This window comes from Limulus polyphemus, unplaced genomic scaffold, assembly GCF_000517525.1.
Source record: "Limulus polyphemus unplaced genomic scaffold, Limulus_polyphemus-2.1.2 Scaffold5367, whole genome shotgun sequence".
In the NCBI taxonomy this organism is placed as follows: domain Eukaryota; kingdom Metazoa; phylum Arthropoda; class Merostomata; order Xiphosura; family Limulidae; genus Limulus; species Limulus polyphemus.
The window spans coordinates 11971-37424 of record NW_013670977.1 but is presented as its reverse complement, the minus strand read 5'-3'; the positions used below and the strand labels follow the sequence as shown (position 1 = coordinate 37424).

At 32.8% G+C, this 25454-nt stretch overlaps 1 protein-coding gene across 1 annotated transcript in view; it reads left to right on the top strand.

Annotated features, from left to right (window-relative positions):
- The window catches only part of LOC111089144 (potassium voltage-gated channel subfamily H member 5-like), a 46329-nt gene extending 24400 nt beyond the window's left edge, over positions 1 to 21929 (top strand). The window contains exons 7-12 of the mRNA XM_022401060.1: positions 3708 to 3773; positions 4562 to 4771; positions 5800 to 6166; positions 14560 to 14862; positions 18497 to 18665; positions 19981 to 21929. Of these exons, the coding sequence (XP_022256768.1) occupies positions 3708 to 3773; positions 4562 to 4771; positions 5800 to 6166; positions 14560 to 14862; positions 18497 to 18665; positions 19981 to 20175 (1310 nt within the window). The 3' untranslated portion in view covers positions 20176 to 21929. The remainder of the gene's footprint in view (positions 1 to 3707; positions 3774 to 4561; positions 4772 to 5799; positions 6167 to 14559; positions 14863 to 18496; positions 18666 to 19980) is intronic.
- The last annotated feature ends 3525 nt before the right edge of the window (positions 21930 to 25454 follow it).

Here is a 25454-nt window from a genome sequence, read left to right as displayed (position 1 = left end):
ATATAAAAAATTTTAAATAAACTGTGTTACATCAAAAGCGTACAGGCTATCACTCAGCACTGTATAGCCCTGACGAAATTATAATGTAACCTACAATTTATTTATTATACATGTAGATGTACACAGCAACAAGTAAGTGCACAAGGTAACAGAGTTCTAATATAACATTGTAAAATTATACTGTTTGTACAAAAGGTATCATTTTAAAGTGCAAATGTCTGCAGTTATATTCCATCTATCAGACATAATCAAAACAACAGATGCAGAGCTAGTCAGCATGCATTGGCTTATCATTGTTCTGAGAATCCCTTCCTTGACTCTTAGCAGTTGGATTCTTTGATTCCTGTTTGAGACTTGGACCCCAATATCTCAGTTAATTTTTCTCAGGCTCAGTTCTCCCATCTTTGTTTAACCCTTGCCTCTCCTCCATTTACCTCTTGTTTGAGGCCATTCAATGTTCCCCTGAGGGGTTTTTGGTTGTTGCCCATTTCCTCCTTTTCACCTCATTGGTGTGATTGGCTTCATTGGCCTTTTACCTACACATCTGGCTCCTTTGTTTTTGGGATATTTTAGGTAGGGATGCACTTTTGGCCCATTTTGCAGAAGTTATGTATGGCTCCCTTTTTGCATCAGTCTATTTTTTGGGGGTCTTCCTGATTCTTTGAAGTCTCATGTAGAGTAAGCTCACCTGCATCATTCCCTGCCCTTCCTAGCCACTTGTCTATCTCAACCTTCCCTCTCCTTCAGCTCCCTTGCCCATTCTTTGGTGACAAGTTGTCTTATTAAGCTCTGCCAATCCACACGTAACCAATGGAAGTAGCATTCCATATTTTCCGTTCTGTTTGCCCTTCTTTCTTGTCCATTTATCAGAGTAAGTGGCATAGTTTTCAATGTTGGTCTCTTAGTCTAGGCCTACCCATCCCTCCCATCCCACTGTTTCTCGCATTTTGGACTTTTTCACTTGGTTATTCAATAATGGTCTTTCCTTGTCGATCATTGCCGGATTAAGGATGGTGTTGTCCACTACTTTTTGTTTTTCCCATTTCTGCCATGTTTTTCCTCTCCAATTCTCTTCCTTTTTATTTCATTCATTTCAATTCCTTTGTTCTCTCCAATCCACTCCCTTGCTGGATTGGAATCCTAATTGTTGTCCTAAATGCCCTTACTTTCCCTGTTGTCTTCCTGTTCCCTCTACCACCTTTCCTTGTAGGCATATTTTCTCCTTTTAGCCTAAGGGCATTGTTGGTCTGATGTATTTGCTCTCAATATCTCTTGTATCCTCCACCACGCCACTTATGTCATTCTCTGTCTGGATGACTCCTTCTTTCCCAAGACCTCTGCTGCTTGGGAGCATACTTTTGCCTTCACTCCAATTTTCCTATCTTCTATCTCACATTTGTACTCTTGTTCCAAGCTGGAGTGCCTCCTGTGTCCCATCCTGGCTCTCTTGTGTTATGTGGCATGCAGAGCTTCCTTCCATGGTTCCATTTCCCATCTTTTTATCCACTGGAATCTTTCCCTATTCAGAGATCTTTCCTTGATTACACTTACTAGTTGGATTCACCAACCTATTCATTTGGTGTATTCATGTCTCTGCTCTGATGCCTTTTCCATGTTTCCTCTTACCAGATATGCCATCTGACCATGTTCCTGGCTACTCGTTTTCATCATCCATTAGAGGAGATATTCTGGGCTGGTATGTAGACAACTCCTAACACTTTCCTTTTGCATTATCTTCATCATCTAGCTGTCTCCTTCTCCATCAGGTTTTATTTCCTTCCTTGTGAGTGGGTATGTTTCCTTTTCTTATCCTTTTACTTTGCAGTGGTCTATTTTCACTTCTTGTTGGATCCTGCTCTGTGGTGAGTAGTGCCTATCTAGTTATGTTAATACTTAAATCTACACTGTACAGCCTTTAAGGTCTATAACACCCACTGTTGTGTTATGGTGTTCCACAACACCACTTGTTGGATCTTTCTTGTGGTGTGATGCATCATAATTATGCCCATTCCAGATTGAACACTCATGTAGTAGCACAGAAGAGATTGCTGTCCATCCCTCCATTCCTGGATAGATACTTATAGTTCGGCTTGCTTTTCAAAATAGGGTTTTGCAATCACCCATTGCACTTTCTTTGGTGTTGTGTTTCTCTGGGCTCCCCAATGCATTTTTCCTTCTTCCAGTGGAGTTCAGGAGTCCTTGCCACTTACTAGCTCCTGGCTACTGGATGGTGAACCATGGAGGCTTCCTCCTGGGAGGGACCCTTCCTACTCAAATGAGAGTAGGGCAGTGGTGTTCTGCCAGTGTAGATGGTGTGTACTCTCCTCCTACTGCAGACCTGATGTACAATTCCAGATGCTTATTGGTGTTGGACTGGATGACTTCACCTTATGCAGTTCCTCCTTCTGGTTGGGAACCCTCTTTCCTATTGCTGCCTGGATGTCAGTTCCCAGGTGTGCTGGTGTTGGTTGGAGCTGGTTGTTCCATTTCCAGTGCTGCTGGTTTTGAACTAGAGTTGACCCACTGATTATGATCTGATGTGCCCTAGCACTCTACACCACTGGTCCAACTGTGTGCTTCTCAGATGTACCTCTTTCTACCCATTTGGTGACACATTCAGAATATGCACTGACAGTGAGTATACCTGGCTCAGATGTGGTGCAGTCTTCCATGTGGGTGTTTTGTCTTTATAGAGGAGTCACATTCCTAGGGTTATCTTCAGATGCATTCTGAAAAGTGCTCTTCTAGGAATTTTTGCACTGGTCCCTTCACCAGGTCAGTGTGGGACTCTAGCTATTATGTGAGAAGAGGTAAGGTATTGTTTCAGAATTTAACATTTTCTTACACTGAAAATGTATTTCCTATAGATACTTACCACTTCTCACACTTCCCACCCTTCCTTCCCATTTTCAGTGCTTCTTTGGTCCCTAATTTCGAGGTGAAAATTGGGAGTAAAGATTGTGCTAGGAGTGTGTATCATTCTCCTATTGGTGGATTGTTGTCACCTACTTATTTGCATGCTATAGCACAGGTGTACCACATCAATACACATGTAGGTAGGTGGGAATATCAAAGCTAGTGGCATATGAAAATTGTGCATATAGAGTGCAGTGATAATTGAGAAAGGCTATTATGTGACAGGAGGTATGTATCTATAGGAAATACATTTTCAGTTTAGGAAAACATTAATGTTAGCAGCATAAATTCAATATTGACTGAATGTGATGTGATATGGTACTAATGTTTTGGTGCTTCTGTGTAGCTTTAAATACCCTTGATAATCTTCAACTTATGTCCTTGAATTTTTAAGTATTAACCTCAAACCCAATACTAAAGCAGAAGATGAGTGCTATTCCAATGAAGAGTTAATATAAAATAGTAGGTCATATTAATCATATAATATAGACACTTTTTGAGAGTGTCATGTAACATAGGGTTTGCTTATATAAAATAATTTTGTAATGATTTGAATCATTTGGATTGATTCTGCATTTATTCAGTTATTTTAATTATTGTAGTACTTGGCATTATGTTCCAGTTCTTTATCTTTTGTTTAATATTAGTTTTAACTTCTTGGTCAATTTTAGCTAAGCAAAAAATGCTCATTTCTTTAAACTGTTATAATTAGGAAAGAGTAAAAATGATATTTGAAGGCTATAAACCATTTAAAGAAAAATAATTGGAAAACTAAGTGTTATTCCTAACAGGTTTATTCAACCAAATCAAACGAAGTATAACAGACTTAAGGAAAACAAAGTCTGAGGAAGGAATAGGTAAGTTTATTCTGTTGTATGGAGCAGCTATGATTTTAGAATTATACAGAGGCGGATGTAATTTACATTCAAAACCAAAAAATTAAAATCAAACTTGTAAAATAATGACTACTTGTTAATTGTAAAAGCCTGATCTTAATTAGCTTACAGATTATTAATGAGGATATTTTGAATATTTTAAAGATTTTATCGTTTTCACTGATTTGTTCTTATAACTTTATTAAATATCATAAAGATTAGCATACTCAGAAGAGGGAATGACTATTATGATTTACTCCAAAAATAGTTTTAGTCTGATTAGCTCCAAAGGAAGTGCACAATGATCATTACGATTAATTTCAAAAGTGTGTTTTGTGGTAATTATGATGAGTTTCAGAAAGAAATTATAATCTCCAAACCTTGGAAAAACTTGATACTAAAGTGGCCAGCATCAGACAGTATGAGCTATAGAGAATTGTAAGAACGATTACTGTTACAAAAAAGTATAACTCAGTCTAAGTGCTTTAGGAAATTTTATACTGTTTTAGTGATGTTTATTTCAGTGTCTTCAGTATATAAAAAGCTTTAAACATATTATTAATACTCCATACTTGTTTATTGTTCCACAGCTAATTCTGTTTTACATATTGTTTTGAATTCCACTTATATGTCACAGTATGTTTGTATAACAATTAAGAGCTTTTGTTCTGCAATAATCATGACCATGGGCTTGAAGACCAATTTTTTTATTGACTTTGAATCTATTATTGTTTTTATGCAAATTTGTTTTCTAAAATTCTTAACAACAGGTGTTTTAACAAATAAAACAAACATCAATAGTTTGGTGCATAAAGGAAGAGGAGATTCCCCCTCCCCTTTTACCGGCCCTTCCACCAATAAAAAAGGGGAACATGAAAATGGGAAAAGAGGATCAGAATCTTTGCAACCCATTTCTTGTGAAGATTTAATGAATAAGGGGAATCGAGAAAAGACTCCACTTTTAGAAATGGCTGAACCAAGTAAGTATGGAGGATTTTGTTTCTCACTAATACCTAGGTTAGTCACCATTGAAGCTTTAATTCTGAGAGTTTACAGCACACAGTAACAGCATTTATTTCATAAAAAAAAATTAGAAAATCGTGTATCTCTGTATTCCTAATAATAATAATTATTTTTTATTTTTTCAGGATGCCATAAAAATTACATGTATATATATATATATAATTTATTTTTAGTTTTGTAAGGATGACATTGAAACCGTAAGAAGCAGTATTTAATTTCAATGATAGTATTGGAATTATCTAGCTTTTTATGTTATAAATAATATGGCAGTACGAAATTCTACTACATAATTTGTTAAACTAATAATGTAATTATCAGTACATCTGAAACTTCCAATAAAAATCACATAAACTGCAGACAGATGTTTGTTTTTCCCACATTCCTCTTAATATGTCCATTTTAGATTCAAAATCAGAGGCATGTATGTCTAACACTTCAGATCCATCTTTTGTCCCACCACAAGCCAATGCCCAAGAAGCCTCTTCCCTTGCTAAACACCAGAACTCATCCAAAATGGACAAATTAAGATGAATGTGGAAAAATCAATAATTTACCTGATTTTTATCACAGTTTTTGGCCCCATTGATTTCTAAGGCTTGGCCAACCCTCAGCATTTAAACTATAACTTTTAAATTATTATATTGCATATATAAATAGCATATCAGAAAAACTTTTGTCTCTCATTATTCAGCCCAACTGACAATGGCTTGTGATGGATCTCAAGTGCTACTATGTTTGTATCCCTCCGATTTTGAATCTGAAATAGGGAAATTAAGATGAATATGGAGAAATTTGCAACTTATGTAATTTTTCTCACAAATTTTATGCCTGTTGGTTTATAATGCTTCATCGTCTTTCAACATTTGAACTGTAACTTTTAATAATATAATTGCTTATGTATATATTACATATATTCTAATGAAAGATTTTATTTTGATCATCATTTGTTAATATAGGATGGTATAAATTATGGTTGTTTTTGCAGTGTCTGAAGCTGTTCTATCAGTTTCCAGTCCCATTTCCACAACATTAAGATCCTCTGCTCCATTAGCATGTGTCCCTCACCTTACCTCTAGTGGTAGTAGCCAGGCTCCAACACAGCTTGTTACGCCTAGATCTAGATCAGGACCAGGGAGACTGGGCTTTAGTTCTACTAGTACCCAACAACAGACTTCATCTAGCAGTATACCTAAATCTAGCTCTAGTATGACTATACCTATGTCCTCATCCAGCCCTGGCAGCCAACACTCCCCAGAGGAGGAAGCAACCTTTCCTTCCTCCCAGTACTTCCCTCCTCCTCCAGGTCATGGAGACCTGGAGACCTTAGAATCTAGGATAGATATACTCAGTAGGTAGGTTGTTGAAAACAATGAATATTTTACTGGACATTTATTGTAATGTTATCAAATGATTACCTTTGGTGAGATCTTATTAATGTAGATACATGATGAAAAGTGTAACTTATTGAGTTCTGAAAATAAAGAAAGCATAAGAAATCACTGCTTGTCATATGTTTGTGGCAGCTATTTCAGATATATATATATATTATGTTTGTTTGTTTTTTACACCTTGCAATTAACTGGATTACCTACCAATATATTTTATTATAAACATTTTCCTTGCTCCCCCTTTCAACTTGATAAATCTTGATTATATTTTTCTTTACCATATTGGAGACTCCTTATGACAAGAATGTCATTAGGTTTTCTTTTTGACAGATTGTTTTGTTTTAGAAGTTTACATGGAGCTTGATAGGCATTTAGTGGTAATATTTTATAATTTAAATAAAAACCATAAGATAACTGTCTTCAACATAAATTTCATCATACATTATTTAGCAAACATGGTTTTCTAAATATACATTGGGAAAATGTTAGGATAATTAATTTAAAAAGCTAATACTTGTATATGTTGTATATATTGAGTTACATGAAGACTTGGAACTAACATGAAAAACATCTATATGAAAGGTATTGCTAGAGAGTTTACCAAAATTTACTAATTTGCATTGTTTTTTTAGTTGTAACATCACATTTAAGTTTCTATTTCATGGTTAAGGTTTTTATTATTTTGTTTTGTAAAATCGTTTTCTTATTATTATTCAATTTCACTTGACTAAACAAAGAATCATGTTAATTCAGCACTATTTTTCTTAACTTCACTTTTGAAAACTTCCATTTTAATAGATTTTCTCAAGGTCATGCAGTATATTACATTCATTTAGTGAACAAGTTTAAGGTTTTGCTTAAAGTTGCAGTAATAAGTTTTTTATGCAGTGCAGTCTTCTTCATTCAGTAGGCTTTGGGGGACAATGCCTAAAAATAACCAGGATAATGTACAAAGAACTTTAAAACATTGTGGTTTAACTTCATTAAGACCCTGGTTTCAAAGGGTGATGCAGCCCTGTTTTTTTTTCTTACTATCAAATTTCCACAAAAAAGAAAAAATGAGCTCCAAAATATTCTTGAGAGGTTATTACAACTGAGTCTTGGTCCAGCTTAGAGATTTTGGGGTAGCTTTTTTTCTTGTTCCAGCTAAAATGTGAGAAGATTCATGTCACAGTACTGGCTTTTGCACTCAGTAATATATTTCTCTAATTCACTTCTACAACTTCCTGGCTAGAAAGCTGGATTTTTTTAATGTTAGAGGAACTGAAGCAGATGACTTGTTGTTATTGTTATTTGAACTTTTTATGGTGAATGAACAGCTACTTGACATTTTATGTAAGTTTTTGTAGCATTCAGCATCTCTTTCATTTCTAAGTTAAAAAGTAATTGTGCTACTGATGGATTCACCAAACAGGTTTAAACTTGTAGGACTTGAAATTCAGTGCAAGTGGGCATTAGAATTAGATAAAATCGCATGTGTACAGACAGCAAACTCTGAGAAAGTGTACGTGTTGCTGTGACTGACGTCCTGCAAGTGACATTCAAAATCCATTATTTTTGACAGCATATTTGAAGGAGCCAGCAAAACTGTAGAAGGTTAATATGCTTTGTAAATGGTTGCATTGGATGACTTGCATCTTCAAGTATGGACCATTCACCAGCCAACAAAGAATCATAACCATGTTTGTATGATGCATTTTTTTATTCATTGCTGCTTTGACCTTTAGTAGCTGTCAAATTTAGAAATGATGAATTATTTCTTATTGTGATTTGCCACATTCTTCGATAAGTTCATGTGTAGCAGTTGCTGATATTGTGAGGTTTTCCACAAGCTGTTTCGCCTTACTCAAAAAGATATATGCAACTTGCATTCTTCTCAAGCCTTTTAAAGATGAGCCATAATGTATGTGCAAAGGTGTGGAAGTTGTGAAAATTCTCCTGGCACTTCATAATTGTATAATTATGTTATCACGTTTGTTTTCTAAATTGTAGTCAATTGAAGACTCATCATCACTATATGACACGCATTTATCAGAACTGATCATATTTCTCCTATTTGTCTTTTAAGATTAGTAATACTTTTTTCATAGCAATTGCCACTGCCTTAGACTGCATGAAAGTTTCTCAGCAATAATCTCACCTGTGTGTAGGTGACTTATATTATGTAAGTTTATCAAGATATGCTAGGCTTACTTGTAAATGGGATCATAGAAGCATCCAAACACTCAAAAAGGATGAAGACAGACCACTTGGCAATGGTAATTCTCCGTGCTGGTGCAATGATCATTTTTGTTTTACAGTGACTTTGACTGATTAGTTTATTTTTCAGACTCTAAACTCATAAAAAGAAAAAGAGTTTATTAAGTTCTGAGCAGTATGGAAGCAGTAGCACATAACATACTCAAGACACACTACTTATTCCAGTTAACTTTGAATATTTACAAAAGCAAATAACTATAATATAGAAGTAAATTATTGAGACCCCAACCCCTGACAGGTATGAAAGTTTAAAGGTAAATATTCTCTATGAAACAATTTTGACACTTCAAAACTATCAAGAACTTCTCCCTATATACAAGTTTAATATGGTAAATATGCAGTATAGTTTTGCAGCTTCCTGTACATATGTTATACAGTTCCCATAGATTACATTAGATAACTATGAGTTTTACTGCAATATGGGTGTGGGTTAGCCCTGTGGTAAAGCTCGGGATTTAAGAGCTGGAAAACTGGGTTTGAATGCATGTGATACCACTCATTAAATTTAGTTGGAACATACACTTTTAAAGAAGAAGGAGGGGAATACAGGTATTTTTACTTCCATTTATTTCAGCAGAGCACCTCTAATCTTAATTCCATCAGTATATTTCAGGGTGCTTTAATTGTATTAGACTGTCAGTGGTGTAATCTATTTCATCCAATGACTTTTGCACAGTTTTCCATAGAGGACTTAAATAGATGAGATGATCTAGTGGTTTACACAAAGAGAATGACTTTCCATTCTAACAGTCCTGAAATGCTTTCTGACTGCCTTGTTAATGCTGTTGTTTATTTGTATTTTGGTATGCTTATCTCATTTATTTATGTTATTGTGACACTGTTTTGAACCATATGCATTTTCTCTCCCACAACCAACAAGAACTTTATAGAAGTGATTTTTTCCACATCTAATGGCATTTGAGTCTTTGACTGAGGCCCTTGAGTAGTCTGATGATATTTCTTATCATCAGAGCTTCCCTCAGGTGCTGGCTTCTTCTGTAATTGAACACTCTGGTATAATTTGATACATTGTTTTCAATTAAAAAATTCATGCCAGTTTTGATCCACTTTTTCTGCTGAACTTATCTCTTTTCTTCACCCAGACAGAGTCACTAGCTCTGCCAGGTTTGAGTGGTTCTTTCATCCACCTTCAGCATGCATTGGTCTTCCTTCACTTTGATGTAACCATTCTTAAAGGAACTCTCTTTCCATTTAAACCAGGGTTAAGGTTTTGCATTCTGTTGTTCTTTTGGTCAAGATTCCTTGGTTCTATAGGTACTCGCATACTAACCTTGTGTAGGTTGTTCATGATTGCAATATTAAGTGATAGATTTTTAGATGTTATTGACAGATATGCTCCATCAATCTTTTGCCTACTTCAACAGCTCAACTAACTTACCATTTTATGACCATCAACTTTCCTTATCTGATATTGTGGGGTATCTGGCCACTTCACTTTTCATTATTTCATTTTTTTCAACTTTTAATGTCCTTTAAGATTAAAAAAAGATACTTTGAGTTTTCAGAGTGGGACATTAAGTTTCTCCTTAAGGTTCTATAACTACCATCTTTTATATCTTTGGAATTAATAACATTTTGCCCTCTTACTGCCTGAAATCTTTTTTTTTCTTCACCTAGCCTCAGGACATCATTGATCTGATGTCTATACCATTAACTATTTGATGGGCTCCTTGGGGGAATAAACTTTTTTTCTATCTTGATTGCACACTTCTCCCCAAGACTTGAGCCGTTCAGAAGGAGGGTATTGCTTTCTCACCAGTTTTTCGTCATTCTTGCTGACAGGGAATATGACTGATGATCCAAGCAGGTTAATGAATCTAGTTCATGATATCACATAGATTATATGTACATCATGTCATTACTGTACACTACTTAGCTTCTGCTGATCTTTGGTAGGGATTCTTGTTCTCAGCTCATCAGGTCCAATATTATGTGTATAAGTCTAAAGAACATTTTCCAGTTGATATGTGAATGACCCCCACCAAATCTTGATATTCACCTTCTGGTCATTTCCTCCACTGCTGGAATTTACTTATTTTCTGTATTTATAAGTCAAGGTAGGTTTAAACTGCAACTATTTTTTATGCCTTAGTTTCATATTGCATGCCTTGAATGTATTTATTATGTGATGCATGCTGATCATCCATCTTATGCCTTGTTCTTTGATTAGATGCTGGCTAAGTTCAAATGTGTAGCTAATTCTGGTGGAGATTGGAGGTGCAGGTATTCCCCTCCTTGCTGACTCATTGATGTATACACCTCATGGTTGCTGTACCCTATACTACTATTAATTTCCTTTTGCTTGTTCTTCTTCTGTCCATACACTATATTTTCACCAAGATAACTTCTGATCAAAAGTGAGTATGGCCTGTTTATTACCTCAGTGTTGCAATTCTGTTATTATTGCCTTGTTCTCATAACTTTTAACCATCCATACATTGGTGCCCAACTGTCACTCTGCTTCTCTCTTGAGTGTAGAGGGTTTTCATTTGTATGGGTTCCAACCTTGTTTCTTTCAGTCCCACTCCTTTCTTTGTGTCTGATATCTCCATACAGTTGAGTTAGGTTTTCATCAGGCTTCTAGCACTCCTGCCATATTTCATGTAGCCTTTTTAATTTTTTCCCTTGTAGTTTACTGATGATACAGAATACTGTAGACCATGAGTTTAAGCCTGCCATGGATAACTACTATTTGACCTGTGGTTATGCATATCGTACTGACTGGTACAGACAGAGAATTACCTACTACCATCTCTCCACTCTTTGACTGGGCAGAAAACTGGTTATGTGTGTCAAAGTTGTACAGTCATTGTGGACCATGGTGATATATAATGTATTTTCATTTTCAGAAGATATCATACACATCTGCCACTTTGTGTTTGACCTTTTGTAGTTGTTCTTTTCTCTTCAGTGTGAAGATTCTAACACAAAGTGATACTTGGAGTAAGTATATGTTCAAATACTACATGTTTGAAGAAATATATATCTTGAATAAGCACTCACCTCTTGCATCCCATTGGCTATCTCCCTCTTTCCTACATCCATCACTTGAATGGTAGACTTTGCTTTTGTTTATTGGGTTTCATTGCTAAGGTGTACTGAAAAATTATGAATAATGTAGGATTTGTTTGTTTTTTGAATTTCGCGCAAAGCTACACGAGGGCTATCTGCGCTAGCCATCCCTAATTTAGGAACGTAAGACTAGAGGGAAGGCAGCTAGTCATCACCACCCACCGCCAACTCTTGGGCTACTCTTTTACCAACGAATAGTGGGATTGACTGTCACATTATAACGCCCCCATGGCTGAAAGGGCGAGCATGTTTGTTGTGATGGGGATTCGAACCCGTGACCCTCAGATTGCGAGTCGTGTGCCTTAACCACCTGGCCAATATTGTAGGAAAGGTAAAGTCTGAAGATGATTGGTTATGCCAAGAAAGTATAAAATCCTGTTACAACATGAAATTAAGTAACCATTTGGCTATTATGTAGTAGATTTATATAATAGATAGAAATAATGTTTCTTTTTTCTGCATACATGGATCTAGGAACCATCTGTAAAAGTCATTTTTGAATATACAACATTTATCTTTATCGTAACTTACCTTTGTCATTTGCTGCCATCTCTATAACCCATAGCTTTGAGTAGGCTTCACCATTAGGTTTTCAGTTTAATTTTTCTTATGTATATTTTCTAATGATAAAAACATCATCAACTTAAAAAATATTTCAAATCTCTCTAGTACTGATATTTTAAGATGTGCTACACAAATTTTGCATTATATTTGTTCAAGAAAGAACAGAAAAAAGAAAATTTATAATAAAAGTTCAATTCTTTGATAAAACATACTTATTCTCAACTTTCATCAAGTTTCAGTATTTTTCCTTTACCAGTTACACAAAATATTAATTCAGCATAAAGGGCTTTTCTGCTTATTTTCATTTATTTTTCGAAGGGCAAAATGGATTTTTCTCCTGTAGTTATTTATGCAGATTTTGGACTGAGGATAAATGTAGATGTAGGCTTAGTTATGAGGAAAATTTGGGGTTATTTTTATGTCTAGTCTAAAAAAATACTGTTGTATCTTGTACTTTTTTTATATTTGGCAGAGCTAGAGATTCCAGTCTTTATACTTTTCAGTTCGAGAGTAATATATGTTCATGAATTATGATAGTTAATTTGATCAAGAAAATTAACAGTTAATTATAAGTTAACGTAATATTCAGTAAGTGGTGAAAGTAACTACTTGCTTGAATTGGATCAAACTTCATAATAACTTATGACATAAAGAAGTTCCTTTGTAACATTGCTATCTGTGGAAATGTTTATTCGTAGCAGATATATCCTTCAATATTGTTTTTAATGTCTGAACTTTTATTAATTTGTTTACTTCTTGTTATATTCTTCCTCAGGGAAGAATGTTTTCATGATCATTTCATGAATTGGGGCCTTAAACTAAGAGGAAATTCTCCTCTTTGTTTCACATCTATGACAATTTCTTCTCACTGACAGTTTGTAGTCCTAATTTTTCTTTTGTTTAGAATAACGTTAAGCTTAGTAATAAATTACTGAATGCATCCAGCTTGAAGAGACCTTCTCCACTCCAGATCAAAGCAGTAATAACATAATGTGCTTTACAAATAGATAATACTTTTGTACAGTGTATGATTTCTTTTGAATATGTTTAGTTCTTGTCTGTATTTTTTATGCAATTATATTAGTAATCTGAGTATACCATTGTATTGTAAAGTATTTTAGAGTATTGACAAATCTTAATAGTAAGTATAGTGAATCTGATTATGTCAGCTTCAGCTGTATGTAGAGTCTGCTAATAAGTTTACAGTCTTTTTTTTTGTAAATCACGTATCTTTGTTTCTGAAGTCACTTTTCTCCATTCTCCATCATAGTTTTTTTCACAGTTTAATGCCAATCTTGTATTTCTTATGTGTTATTTTGTAGTCTTTGCTTTCAGAGACCTGACTTGGGAAAAGTCTTGTGGTTTATTATTATATTTTATTATCCCTTTTTTTAAAAGCTTTATGCATAGCTGAAGAAACTTATGTGACATTCATATCAATGAGCATGTCAATTTTAGAGATTTTGTTTTCAAGACATGCTCATAAATAATTACTAGAATATAATAATTTATTTGTTTTTAAACTAAAAATGATACTTAGATACCATTAGGCTGTCATCCATACAAGACTTTTTGAATATGTTTTAGGAATTTGTGACACCACATTTTAAGTATGTACATTTCCTCTCTGCTTGAGACATATTATAGATGACAATAATCTTTTTCATTGAAGGTCAGCAGTGTACCCTTCTCCTACAAATTTCATTATCATTTGTTATCAGAACAGCTTAGTCTATTGTATACCATCAAATTAATTTAATATCTACAACTTTCACCTTCAACTTTGGTTAATGATTGAAGGGTCATTTGTACGTTCACTTCAAAATCCTTCTTTAAAAAAAAGGAGGAAGCTAATGTGTCTTTAAGTACATCTGAAATATCTTTACTAACCAGAATTTTCAGTTTTAAATAGGTTATCTATCATATTTAGATTTTGTGTTCTTCTTCCTGATTTAACCCCAAAATAGTTCTTATGAGGTCTTTATCCTATCAGTTTTGAAACTACTTATATGCCAAAATGCTTGTGAGTTCATGACTTTGCTGGTTACAAGATCCTTAATAATATATGAATCGTATAAAAGAAAGGTGAACAAAAACATACACTCAATATTACAACTAGTCTTACAAATTACTGCTGAGGTTCTGTTATGTATCTTTCATAGAAAGTGGATGATTTTAACCATTTTTCTTGCCTGATTCTTTATACTGCATGTTGTAATAGGCCATATCATATAATCATTTAATGTGCTGAAAATGTGGACCCCACTAGCAATGAACAGTATAAAAACAAATTAATTTGTGGGTTAGGCAATTACTGTTGATTTCTGGTAATTTTATTTTATTGAAAGTGTATAGTATATTTCTTTTTCTGTGTGTGAGCCGAGACAAGAACAAAACCACTGAAATTGTTGGAATTCAAGTTTTTTGTTGCTTTTCCACAGGCAGATACAAAATATTGAAAGTCGTCTGTCTAGAGACATGCAGAATGTGGTGAATATTCTGTCACAGATTGCTTGTGCTGGTGCTATTCCCTCCACCTTACTGCCATCAGAAGGCATTCAGTCTAGATCTCCTGTTCCCGAAAAGACAAGGTCCACCCAGCGGCCATCTTCTTTCCAAAGTCGTCACCTCCTAACGAGAGGCAGGAGTCGATTCTTCAGAAGGGCCGTAAGTCTTCAAAATACCCCAACCTTTACTAAGGAGTTCAAGTATAAACTTCCTACCCGTAGTCTAGACACTAGTCGGTGAGTAGTATTGTCTTGATACGTGTTCACTTAGACACTAATAGATGTAATGAAGGTAGCCATGACTACTTTGTGTGTATTAAATTCTGAGTAGTGCCATATATTATAACAAATAGGTTGAGAAAATGCTTAGGATTTATTAGATGCTGATTTGTTCTATTACAAGTTGAAAAATAATCTTTGGCTGTAGCTGTTATGAGCCATGACAAGGCTACTGCTTTCTTGCTTTTTACTTGCTTAATAAAATTAGTTTGAATGTATTGTAGTTTATCTTAAGCATGAAGCAGTGGGCTATTTTTTGTCATTACAATGAAATAGTGTAGTTTTTTTTATACAGATACCATACATGCATTTTTTTGTAAAGTGTCTAGATGCCCCTAGAACTTACTAGTGCTTTTTTTATCTGTCTTGTGCCTTGTCATTTTTTATTTCTAAATTAGACATGATAATTGTTATGCAATTAATTTTTTTTTTAGTTAAATGAAGAAAGGAAGGAAAATCTTTGGTATTAGTTACTGAACATAAGAAAGGCTTTAGAAATAAGATGGTTAAGGAAAAGTAATAATTTGTTTTCTTATGTATATTAATTAGCTGAGTAAGCGTGTAATATGTTAGTACTATTTTAGTATAATAGAAGTATCACTATTGTGTATGTGAGAAAATTATAATATGGTAAAAATACTGTAGTTAGAATATGACAAATACAAGGTTTGTAAGCTGATGAAAAACAAAATACAGCAAAACAATTGCGATAATTATCATGATACTATTTTAGTATGTCACTGTAAGAATTATTGTAATACCACAAAAATACTGAGATAGTTTCATGACCATATAACAGTTATACTACAGTAGTGTCGTCATATAATCAGTAATGTGCAGAGAACATCAAAAGGGCAGGGCCTCATAAGAAAAAATGGCACTTTTCAATCATTGCAAGGCTAATGTTTTTAGGGGGAAGGGATGGAATGTTAACAAGTAAAAAGTAAACATCCTACTTTATTCCTTTATTTAAATTGGTCTTATAAACATTTGAGTAGTTGTGGACATATGCTATTTTTATGTTAGAGAAAAGGGTACTTCTGGGCAGAATAGCAGGGGGTAAGATGTACAAACCCCATCCTCTAGATGTCAGTGCATATTATAATAATGTTTTAAATTCATAGTGGAATCTGTATGTTGTACATGTAATATCATGATTGTATCGTTACATTTTTGTGCTGAGGCAATCGTATATGTATCATAATAATACCACAGCATCTTTAAAATAATGTAATTAAACTGTGATTGATTTTATTTCAATGTAGTGTGGTTAAAGTGTGGCATCACATAAGTACATGAAAATATAATTTCTAAGCTGCAATCCATAATCCATAAATTACTGACCAGCTCAGTGTAATAATTTAATATTGAACTAAATTCTAATTATTTGATATTAAAAGTTGCTGAAAGCATGAAATACATGTCTATCAAGGTTTTTACAGACAGAATAAAATACTTAAAAGTTTTTAAAAATGTAGTTAAGCCATAACTAGCAAATAAAAATCATATACTATTGTATGTTGACACTAACTCTTTTCAAAAACACGATTAAAAACTATTGTAAGTAGTTGTTTAGCTCTTTCATCATGTGGAACTTCACAATAACATGGTCAAACACTATTTTATATAGTCACCTAACACTTCCATTATGTGAAAGTTCACAAACATTATTAAGCCCTATTGTATTTCATCATATAAAGCTTTAGTCATACAGAAGTTCATAAGCACTCTTTAGGCATTTATGTGTATTAATTCTTATATAATGTGACAGTCATAATAACCGCACAAACACAATGGTGGAAACTAATGTGATTACTATCTAAACACTTTATTATGTAAAACTTCACAAACAAATTCTCCATTATTAAATGCATGCATTCCTCAAAACTTTCACCTGCTGACTCTCCTACACTAAAGTATGCTATTACTAATTATTTTACTCGTATAATGTATATGGTTTCATTTTGCAGTATTTGCCTTCCCATAATTTTACTGGGTTTTCCAGTATTTCACAATGACATACTGTGGTGTTCCATCGTTGTGATATTTTGTACTTTTTACCTGCCCTGTATAGTTTGTTTTCATATTATTTCTTATAGTATAGTATATGCTTCCACCTGATTTGTGTATGGTAATGAATTCTTGGCCAAAATTTTACTGTACTTTGAAGTTAAATTTATCTTCAACCAAGTTAGCAATAGTTGAATATATTTTTTGCTAAAGATTTGCAAGTAAAGATTTTAAAATAATTACATACAAGAGCACAACTTGTTAACTAAAAGATATTGTCAATAAAGTACAAAAGTAATAGAAGTTGATGATAACTTTATTTATGACAGCTGTGCTGTTGCATGTCTTATGGATTATACTGTACTTTCAGAGGTTTCTATTTCTTTATGTAACATTTTCTGTTCTGTCAAATACCAAGAGTTAAGATATTTTTAACAACAAATCTTTGAGTAAACTGAACCAATTGTGTAATTTTTAGTAACAAAGTAGGGTCCACACAAGATCTGGAAATCCAGAAAAGTTAGAATAAAATATATTGATCTGTAGAGCAGGAGCTGATGATTCTTTTTCTCTGTTGTTTTTCTGTGGATAAAATAGTTTTGTAGCTCACCAAAGTTAAACATTCACTGTTCTTTCCATGGCTGACTATGTCTTCTGAGGATTTTGTGGACATACCCAGTCTGTAGATAGACTTGCTTCTCTTTGACTGTTTGTCATTTTTATTAGCACCAATGTAAATTATTTTCTGGCTTCTTTCTCTGTAACTGGTTTCCCATTATGTTTGCATCTATATCTGCTGAACTAATATCACATCAAGCATCTTGCTACCTTACATTTGCAAGTAAGCTTTGAATCTGATGCTTCTGACATTTATCCTACGAAATATGTGCCATCTTGACAAAAAATTTGCTTGTTGTCCTGACAGCTTCTGATGCTTACAGAATCTCTATAGATATTGTATTACGTTAACAGCATTTGATTCATAATATGACAATACTATTCTCTAAAATTTTCAAGAGAGTTGAGGAAATGTCAGATGTGTGTGTCTACTGGCGGTGGAATACCATACATGGTCTAATTGACTTGGAGAACTATTGTTAGATTACATCTAAGATTTTAACCTGCTTTTGTTAACATATTTTCCATTCACTCAGTACAGTGTGTGTTTATAGATAAATATATATATTATAGTCTAACTTGAACAGAAATGCTCTTCACTCTCATTTATTTAGTAGATGTAACTATGATAAAAATTTTGCTTTTAAAAATCTTTGTAGGTGAAGATGGACATACAAAAATATTTTAGGATAATATTTCTTTTTGGTTCAGTCATACCTGTTTCTAGAAGAATGTGTAGAACTTTCAGTGATGAGCCAAGCATAAGGAAAATTTGTTACCAAGAAGCTTACTTTAGGTTATTTGTTCTAGAATTTTGGTAAAACTTAATCTCATTATTTGAAAAACTTAAGCAATGTGCTTAATTGCTGTTTTATTTTTTATATAGGTATGCAGTATTCCTAAAATAAATGTGAACTATAGAACATGATTACATTTATATGCCAGTGTTCTGATCTATACATAGGTCACTAGAAGAATCTGTTTTAGAAGATATTCAATGGCCAAGTCCAGAGTCTAATTCTACTGATGAGTTGTTTGAAAGACCTCGGCCATCTACCGTGCCTCCTACTGATTTGAGTAATAGGGTGCCCGATCCACTTCGTAGCTTCTCACAACCTTCTGGACAAAGACAGGTGTGTTGGTATTGTAAGTTCATAACTTAAGAAGGAATGATAAAAAACAAGTGTTCTTGGTCTTTTTTTATTAAGATATGGAATAAATCCATACTACAAAACAACACTATGCAAGTACAAGTTAAAATTAAAGTTCATTTATGAAACTTGCTTGTTATACGAGAATGTGTTGATACCTTATGTTAAGCCCATCATCTTATTTAAAGAAATTTTAGGTCTCATGAAATATGTTGCATAGCATTTTTCTATTGAAGGTACCAAATACATATGTTGTAGTATATTGATTGAATATCGAAATTAATGGAAGGAAGGAAAGAAAGATGTGTAACTAGAAAATAAAAAAATATAAATAACATATTGCCCTGAAAATTTAGTTTATTTTCTATACATAATCAAGAAATTTAGTTGTATGCAGTTTGGCTAACATAATACATTCCAATGTGAACAGTGACTTGCTTTGCTATTTCCACGAATTTCACACTTTCAGAATTGGCTTCTGAATGTTTTGTATATGGAAATGTTAAAATCAGTTTTAAAGATGAAAACATAATTATCCAGTACCTCCACTCTAAAAATGGTTTTGCTATCAATGGCTGTATTTAGCAAAGCTGTTTCTTTTCTTTCAACAATATGCTAAAGAAATGAAAACATTACCCAGACTTCTTGCTTCTATCTCTGCTTCATTAGTAAAGTTTATATATTATACAGATTATGGAATTTTTACTCATTTTAGATAAAAATCATGCTAATTTGCTGTTTTCAAGTTTTTCCCTGGAAACTAGGGATTAAAATAAATATAAACCAGTCACACTCTAATTCTAACACCACCAGCAGGTCCCCAGCATGGCCAGGTGGTTAGGGTGCTCGACTCGCAATCTGAGGGTCACGGGTTTGATTCCCTATCACATCAAAACATGCTCACCCGGTGTTTGAACTAGGACATCAGTCCTACTCCCAGATACTCACCTCCAAAAGAATTTGGGGGTGTGAGAAACACCATACGAAACTACTACCACCAGCAGGTGCACAACTCCTTTATACTTTAAAACATGGAGTGCTGCTGTACATATATGCATGCTGATTTATTGGCAATACTGTTTCAAATTCGTAACAGCCACTAACTGTTATAAAACATGCCTGAAAAAACTAAAATATTGTTTCACACTTGCTGAAAAAATTAGTAAACAGCACATTTAAATGATCTTTAAGTCCAAAATAAATCAATAACTGCAAATGTTTTCTTTGAGCAAAATATACTCTCTCTTACCTATTATTATATCAATTACTAACAGTAAATTTGTATATAATATTTTAGCACTGGTTTATAAATGGAAAGCCTGTCAAGTACATTTCAATTCCAATTGATTTCCAAACTCGTAAGAATGAAGAACAAACTGGCAGCTTGTTGTTCTCATCTGTCAGAGAGACTGAAGCCCAGCCATCTGGTAGTGATAAGTCATGGTCTGTCAGCTACGGTTCAAGGCGAGACTCCAAGTCCTCAGATGTGTAAATAATTTTGTATAGTTTATTTGCAGTTGTATTTATTTTTCTACAGCAAATTGTTTAAACAAATGAAGTTTATCCCGAGCTGTTTTTTAAAAGTCCTGTCTTCTTGAAGGCATAATTCCTGTTATTGCTTTTACTATATACTGGTTAGTATACCACTTGATAATAATGTAAAGAAACTTAAATCACTCAAAAAATGTTTTTTTTGACATGTATATATAGAATCAAAATTTAAAATTTATATACTTCTTTATGATGGGCTGGTAAGTGTTTACAAAAATACTATGTATACCTCTGCAGTATCTATTTAAAGTATCTGTATTAACTGAATAGATGGTGTGTGTTGGTAATCAGTTGAGAGCACAAGAAGTGGAAGTTCTTAATGGTGGATATTACTTTAATTATCTGAAATCTAGTTAAATACACTGTTTTATTGGAGTTACATTGTATTAAGCTAACCATGCTGTTAATTTTAGAAATCAGGTCTCTTTGTATAATGTTCTCATATTGTTCTTCTTAATAGTACAATGAGCTGTAGTATATGGAAACACTTATTGCTACCACTGAAATACTGATTCTATCTGCTTTTCTTCTATGTCATTCTTTAATATGATATGATTTTCATTTATTGTTCTTGTTTTTTGTTATGTAGTTTTTTTACACTTTGTTACTCAGGGAATTGTTTTCCTTTATTGCCTCATTCAGGGTTCTACTATGTTTGAAGAAATTGTCTGTGATACATAAAATGATTTTTGAATAAAGGTCAATTGCATGGTGACCCAGGAAAGATTTTTACAGGTAATTCTTTCCAAAATAAGATAATGAAGTGGTCAAATTGTAAAAGATACTGAAGTGGTCAAAATATAGAGCTTGGTATTAGAAAAAATGAATTAATTTTAACATATTTTTCTTTTTGTATCTTTGCAGTATATTGTGTCTGATCTTGTTATTTGATCAAATAGCAACAATGGCTATTTTGTATTAATAGCCTTTTCTATTAACAATCAAAATAATGAAGCACAAATTTAGATCTTTTGTTTTTGTCTAGAAGACAACATTTCTTGATAGACAAATACTGATAGTTAGAAAGCATTATATGTTTAAGGTAATTTGGGAAAATTGCTGTGATTTTAACATGACTACGTGTTCTGCTGGTAATTTGCCAGTCTTGGTTTTTTGTTTTCATATTCCACAAGGTGTACTTAATAGTAAGTGAGATTTATCTTTAATGTTTTATTTTCTATGATTAGTTAGTGCAGATGTATAGAATCTTTGAAATTAAGTTTGAATATGCTAAAAAACAAGACTATACATAATAAATCTTAAGTGCTCTTAAGAAAGACTGACATCCATTTTACCTGTTAGTCCATTGAACTGATATTGTTTGTGAGTTAATTAGATTATTGAGCAGCATGTATAGAGTGGATGAAATTCAAGTGAAACATATTCATTGTTAATTTGAGGAAACTTATCCAGCATCTTGTTCTCTGTAGCTTGTAGTACCAACTTGATGCAAATGTAGAGATATCATTCATTTCATGCTATACAATAAAACAGCCCACTATTCAGGGGCACCTGTAACTAAAACCCATAAAGTTTCTCAACTTTTGTAAGTTGGTTGGTAAAAACAGTCATTTCATAGTTTTAAGAAATAACACATTGGTCATTATATATGAATCATTCTCTGTTACTTAGCTTTAAATCAACAAAGATCTTATCACTAGATTTATGAAAGTAAGCATCATAACTTAGTAATCATCCCAAACTTTAGACAAATAACCTACTTTAGTCCACTGGCATACACAAATGTTAGCATCAGAGTATGTGAGAATCTTATTTTGTTAAAAAAAAAACTACCACTAGTACAAAGGATGATATATCGGCAACACTTACACTTTACTGAACTTAGAGCAATAACAGATCCATGATCTTAAGATCTGAAATGTTTATTTTTATTTAACACACATTTCTTCCAACTCCAGCGAAGTTGTAATAAATAGTGAGATACATTTGAAATGAACTATGCATTCATTGTAACAAAATTCATATACAAATTAACAACTGACTTAACCTTTCTAAAACACCTCATTTTTAGAAAGAATTAGTACAGTATTTATTTATTGATGTTTGTACATCACTTTCTGGCAATATAATATTAAAAACTTGAACTATTATCTTCCTTATCCAATTTCTCATGATAAATTTGGTTAAACCAAAGCACAAGAAATGGATCATAGTTTAAATTACTGGAAATAACATATGTTAGCTTAAATTACTATAAAAGTCAACCATTTTTTTCAAAATTCTATATTCTAAACTATATTATACAGTATCCTGAAGACAAATGTTAAACATCAGAAAAGCTAAGTATTCAATACAACAAGTTATTATTTTGCTAAACTTCCAAGCTATGATGCACTGTATCTTGATGTAATAGTAATAGTAGTTACAAAGTAGAATCCTTGTGTAAAATAAAATTCTGGTGAATCATTATGATGTCAACATTATATCTATTCTCCATGCAAGTAAGCCAGGATTCTTAATATTGTTAGTCTTTGTACAATTCATATTTCAAACTTTCTTAAAGAGAATCTCCTTATCTCGTAATAAATTCTCTGTAGAGTAGGCTATAATAGTAGACAGTTTAGAAGAATGGAACTGATAGAATAGTTTTTATTACTTTTAATTAATACAGTTATGTTGTACTATCCTATATACAAGTATTATTTCTTTAATGTAAACTACCTGTGAATGAGCAGATAAAGGATTTTAAGGTCTTGCAAACATGACATAAAATGTCTGTAGTTTGTAGCTTTTTTATTTTGTGAATCAATTATACTTCCTCTTATTCTCTACTCATTTGGTGATTCAGCTGGGCTCTGCTTTTGACTCCACATTATGGAATTTAAGAAATCGCTCAATTTTTATATGAAATGTTACACATTTATGTGAAATTGTTTGACCAAATTTGACTAGTTTCCTCCACTGTTAGTCACAAGATGTTTGTTTGTACTATATAAGTAAACTTGCTATTATTTCTTAAGTGAGTTATTGTTTTTGTTAACTTCAATATTATTTGAAAAATTCTGACTACCTGTCAGTAAAGTAACCTATAGTTTACACATTTGTTTGTTTATTTGTAATTAAGCACAAAGCTACACAATGGGCTATCTGTGCTCTGCCCACCACGGGTATTGAAACCCGGATTCTAGCATTGTAAGTCCGTAGACATACCGCTGTGCCACCGGGGGGCGTTTACACATTTATGTTTGAGAAAAACATGTTACAGTTTTTTATGTTTTAAATACTTGTAAAAACCTTTAATTTCATTTGTTTCCTTTTTCTTAATATTGTTACGTAATATGGTAAAACGTAAGTAAAATGAGTGATGCAATATAGGTTTATGCAGCTTAACCTTAGGCAATCTAGAAAAAAAATTGCTTAAATTTCATATTTGATTCTTTTTCTTACTCAAAAAATTTATAACTGAACAAAGTTCTTCAAGATGTCTAATATGTCAAGGTTATACAAAATAACAGCATCTTTAATGAAAGTAAATGGTATGAAAGTTCACAAAAAGGCACTGTTTCCTTATAAATATAAAAGTCATATTGTTACTAAATGAAATTCCATATAAATATACTATTTAGTGAATGTTATCAAGGGTTTACAAATTGAAAAATTCTGTGAACTTTCAAGATGTATTTGGTATGGATGTCAAATATATGTGACAAAAGTCTTTAGATAAGGCTTAAGATAGGAAAAGACCATAAAAATATGATTTACCAATTGTTGAATGTCATCAGTGGTTTACAAATTATTAATATTGTAGAAATTTCTACACTAAATTGTGCCTAAGATGTATTTGGTATTGAAAGTAAAATATACCAGAAAGCCTTTAGGTTAGGCTTGAGCTGATAGAGAGTTCTTCATCATGTGTGTTGTTTGTGAACACTTAACAGACTAAGAAAATTTATTGAATTATTTATTCCAAGTAAAATGTGATCATATCTACGAAGCTTGTAACTACAAATGTAATGGAAATGTTAGAATAAATTTTACTGTTAATAAGTTGCTTTACATTTGGACCTAAGTTTTCTTAATAAAAGTTTAGGAGTGAATTTGAAAAACATAGCAATGACATAATTGCTGTTGTCTATTACTTAGTTAATTCACTGTAAAGAAAATTATTTGTTACTATGAGTTCTTGTGAGATATGTTTTACAGTATTTCATAATTATATTTAATTTTGTGACTGACTACAAATATTAAGACTATGATCAGAAATCATACATGGATAATTATTTAGAAATCTGTTGTATGCTTTATTTAGTATGTTCACTGCATCTGTTACTGAGGAAAATTGTACCATGCTGATTGAGAACTATGACTGTAGACATTCACATATATTTACTCATCAAAGAGCATTAACTCTTGTGCTTGTACACTCTTAGTATGGTAAGCTATTTATACTTATCTTGCATATTTCATGAAAACTTTAATGACATGTTTGTAGCTAGTTCTTTGATTCACTTCTATCAAAACAGATGAGTATTCAGCAATTGTAAAGTCACACTTTTTTTGTGGCTATAGCTTGAGGCCTTTGTCAGAGAGGTACTCTTTACCTTAGCTTTAGCTTTTATATATTTAACTTCAGTATTTATTTTAGTTCATCTGCTATCTGGGTCACTAAGAAGAAAGCAAAACAATAAAGTGAGCTATGCAAGAGGTATCTGTGTGTACACTTTTTTCAAAAGAATTGTTAATACATTTGTTTTTATTTTGTATGTTTACTCAAGTTTAACCAACCATACTTAGATTACACTAATGAGATGTTGGTTAGTAGCAAGTAATAGTCAATTCTACGTAACACCATACATATGTATTCAGAATTTTAAGCAAACATAAACCAATATCAATTAGGTTTTGCTGTAAAAATATTCAAATTAAGACACTATTTAATAAAATTTTACAGAAATGAATCCCTCACACCTTTCTTTTTTTTATTAGTTAATCTATTACTATGATTCTGTTTTAATAAGGGATGACTTGTATTATGAGGTTGTCCAATGACCATTTGATAGTGAGGTATTATAATATAAAGTATTTTTCTGAATACGTAAGGAAAAATCATACAAAGTTTGCTGTTAGTAACCGAGAATACTTCAGTATTTTTAAGGTATTTCTTCACCATCATGTACAGTCAGAGCTCTAACCTAACAGATACTGCTAGAACAAAAGACACATTGAGCTTTTAAACATCTTCTTACCAAAAATATAAAG